The sequence below is a fragment of the Vicia villosa genome, linkage group LG4 (assembly GCF_029867415.1).
Source record: "Vicia villosa cultivar HV-30 ecotype Madison, WI linkage group LG4, Vvil1.0, whole genome shotgun sequence".
In the NCBI taxonomy this organism is placed as follows: domain Eukaryota; kingdom Viridiplantae; phylum Streptophyta; class Magnoliopsida; order Fabales; family Fabaceae; genus Vicia; species Vicia villosa.
Window position 1 is genome coordinate 52479610 of NC_081183.1, and position 2322 is coordinate 52481931.

The 2322-nt window shown below is 36.3% G+C and overlaps 1 protein-coding gene across 2 annotated transcripts; it reads left to right on the forward strand.

Annotated features, from left to right (window-relative positions):
• The first annotated feature begins 231 nt into the window (after nt 1-231).
• Nucleotides 232-2031, forward strand: LOC131594804 (probable purine permease 5). Of its 2 annotated transcripts, none has more exons than XM_058867007.1 (2): nt 232-414; nt 883-2031. In XM_058867007.1, exons 1-2 carry the CDS (start codon nt 387-389, stop codon nt 1947-1949), a joined length of 1095 nt encoding a protein of 364 aa, XP_058722990.1. In that variant the 5' UTR covers nt 232-386; the 3' UTR covers nt 1950-2031. The 2 variants fall into 2 exon arrangements, with proteins under 2 accessions (XP_058722990.1, XP_058722989.1); XM_058867006.1 differs by having other exon boundaries at nt 234-414; nt 880-2031.
• The last annotated feature ends 291 nt before the right edge of the window (nt 2032-2322 follow it).

Sequence of the window (2322 nt, forward strand, 5' to 3'; positions counted from 1 at the left end):
TATGAGGTAAAGTTGTGGGACCCATATAAAATTTTTATTAAAGTTGAAATTAAATAAATTATTTTAATATGATGTGGTTTAGTGGGTCCCATAAAGAACTCAAAGGTAAGTTGCACCATTGAAGATGCTATTACACCTGTGGCTGTCGCCGATCCAGTCAGCAATAAATTGTTGTGTGGCTATCTGCGTGGCCACGATTACCATAATCAAACTTTTTGGGACATTTATTCTTCCTCAAACAACCACTAAACTCTCAATTATCACAAATGATGCAATAATAACATAAACAAAGGTATCCTTCCCTTCGTTATCCTTGTGGCGGCACTATAGGAAGGAATATAATAAGACTGACACTCGTTCGTTCCTTCTCCCCGGCCCAAACTGTCATGCTGTCTGCCCCACTCCTTCAACCTGGTTTGTTCTTCACCTTCTTCTTTCATTCATTCTTTTCACATCTCATTTTCTTTCATTATATTACATATATCAGGTCTAAATTACTGCTTAATCAATTAACCACAATTTTTACATAATTCCCAACTCATATATTCTTTATCATTTGCCTCATTTTTACATACTCGAATTGTTCGCTAAACCCTTATTTAGATTTTAGGGTTTAGAGTCCTAATAATTCAGAGTTCCTGTCGAGAAGTCATGACACTGAACTATTATTTTTTGCACGAGGAATAGAAGTCTGTATTCCTAAAAGAATATTTGTTTTCAGGGAAGGAATGTTTTTGTATAGAATAATAAATAAATGATTGTGATTAATATAACTTTAGTACTTAAATACCTAAGAGATTTATAGCAACATATAATTTTTTGGGGATTTTGTAATATTGAAAGTTTCTTTGTTATTTTTTTATTATTATACTGTACTAGAAGAAATTATGGAGGCAGCAGAGGCACCAATTCCCTCGGAATCACTTTGGGATCAGATTACCAAATTCACAACCAAGATGAACGAGGCCTACAAAAGAAAACCAATTCCTTACTGGATTCTTCTTTTTCTCGGCATCATTGCAATGGTGGTTGCATTTCCTGCTTCCAGCATTCTATCTCGTGTTTATTACGACAACGGTGGACAGAGCAAGTGGATCATATCTTGGATAGCAGTTGCTGGATGGCCTCTAATTGCGTTGATATTGTTTCCAACATACTTCGTTACGAAAACCTTTCCAACACCTCTTGGGTTAAAACTGTTTCTGTCTTATGTCGTTTTGGGTTTTCTAAGTGCTGCTGATAATCTTATGTATGCTTATGCTTATGCTTACCTACCTGCATCTACTGCTGCTCTTGTTGCGTCGTCGTCTCTTGTGTTTTCTGCACTTTTCGGATACGTTCTCGTTAACAACCGAATGAATGCTTCTATAGTGAATGCGCTTTTTGTGATAACTGCTGGACTGACCATCATTGCTTTGGATTCAAGTTCAGATAAATATGATAATATCAGTAACAGTCAATACATAATGGGATTGGTATGGGATGTTTTAGCTTCTGCACTTCACGGACTTATTTTCGCGCTCTCCGAGCTGGTTTTCGTGAAACTACTTGGACGAAGATCGTTTGTCGTTGTTCTGGAGCAGCAAATCATGGTTTCTTTGTTTGCGTTTCTGTTTACCAGTATAGGGGTGATTGTAAGCGGTGATTTTCGAAGAATTTCGTCTGAGGCTACTACGTTCAAAGGAGGTAAAAGTGCGTATTATCTTGTTCTGGTTTGGGGAGCGGTTACTTTTCAGTTGGGGGTTTTAGGGGCAACTGCTGTGATTTTCTTGGCTTCAACCGTACTTGCTGGTGTGCTTAATGCAGTAAGAACACCAATAACAAGTATTGCAGCTGTTATTCTGTTACATGATCCAATGAGTGGTTTCAAAATCCTATCACTGTTGATTACCTTTTGGGGATTTGGCTCATATATTTATGGCAGTTCAATGGATCATAAACAATCTTAAGAATTGCTTCCCTAAATTGGGCAACATTCATATTCTCTTAAAGAATTCTGAATATTTGAATATATTTTTAGTTGTTTTCTTTATTTTTTTTATTTTTCTATTTGTTTTAATTGTGTTCCTTGCATGGTGATTATAAGGGAGCTCTAGACCTGGACAAATAGAAGGTTGCGAGACCTCACTTTTCTGATTATGCTTAGGATAATATGCGTAATTCCCATTATAAAAGAGTTGATGGATGTGCTATGTATGACATGAATATTTTAACGAAATCTTTGGATGAAGTAGCAATGATTTTAGTAGTTCTAGTGACTATAGGGAGTACTTCGGCTAACGTGCTATTATATTTCGTTAAGGCATTTCGTTCTTAGGTTTA

Bases quoted from the DNA above. Each gene is read 5' to 3' on its own strand.
- LOC131594804 (XM_058867006.1), top strand. From the start codon at position 387: ATGCTGTCTGCCCCACTCCTTCAACCTG. The intron at 415-879 runs GTTTGTTCTTCA...ATACTGTACTAG, and splicing joins TGCCCCACTCCTTCAACCTG to AAGAAATTATGGAGGCAGCA.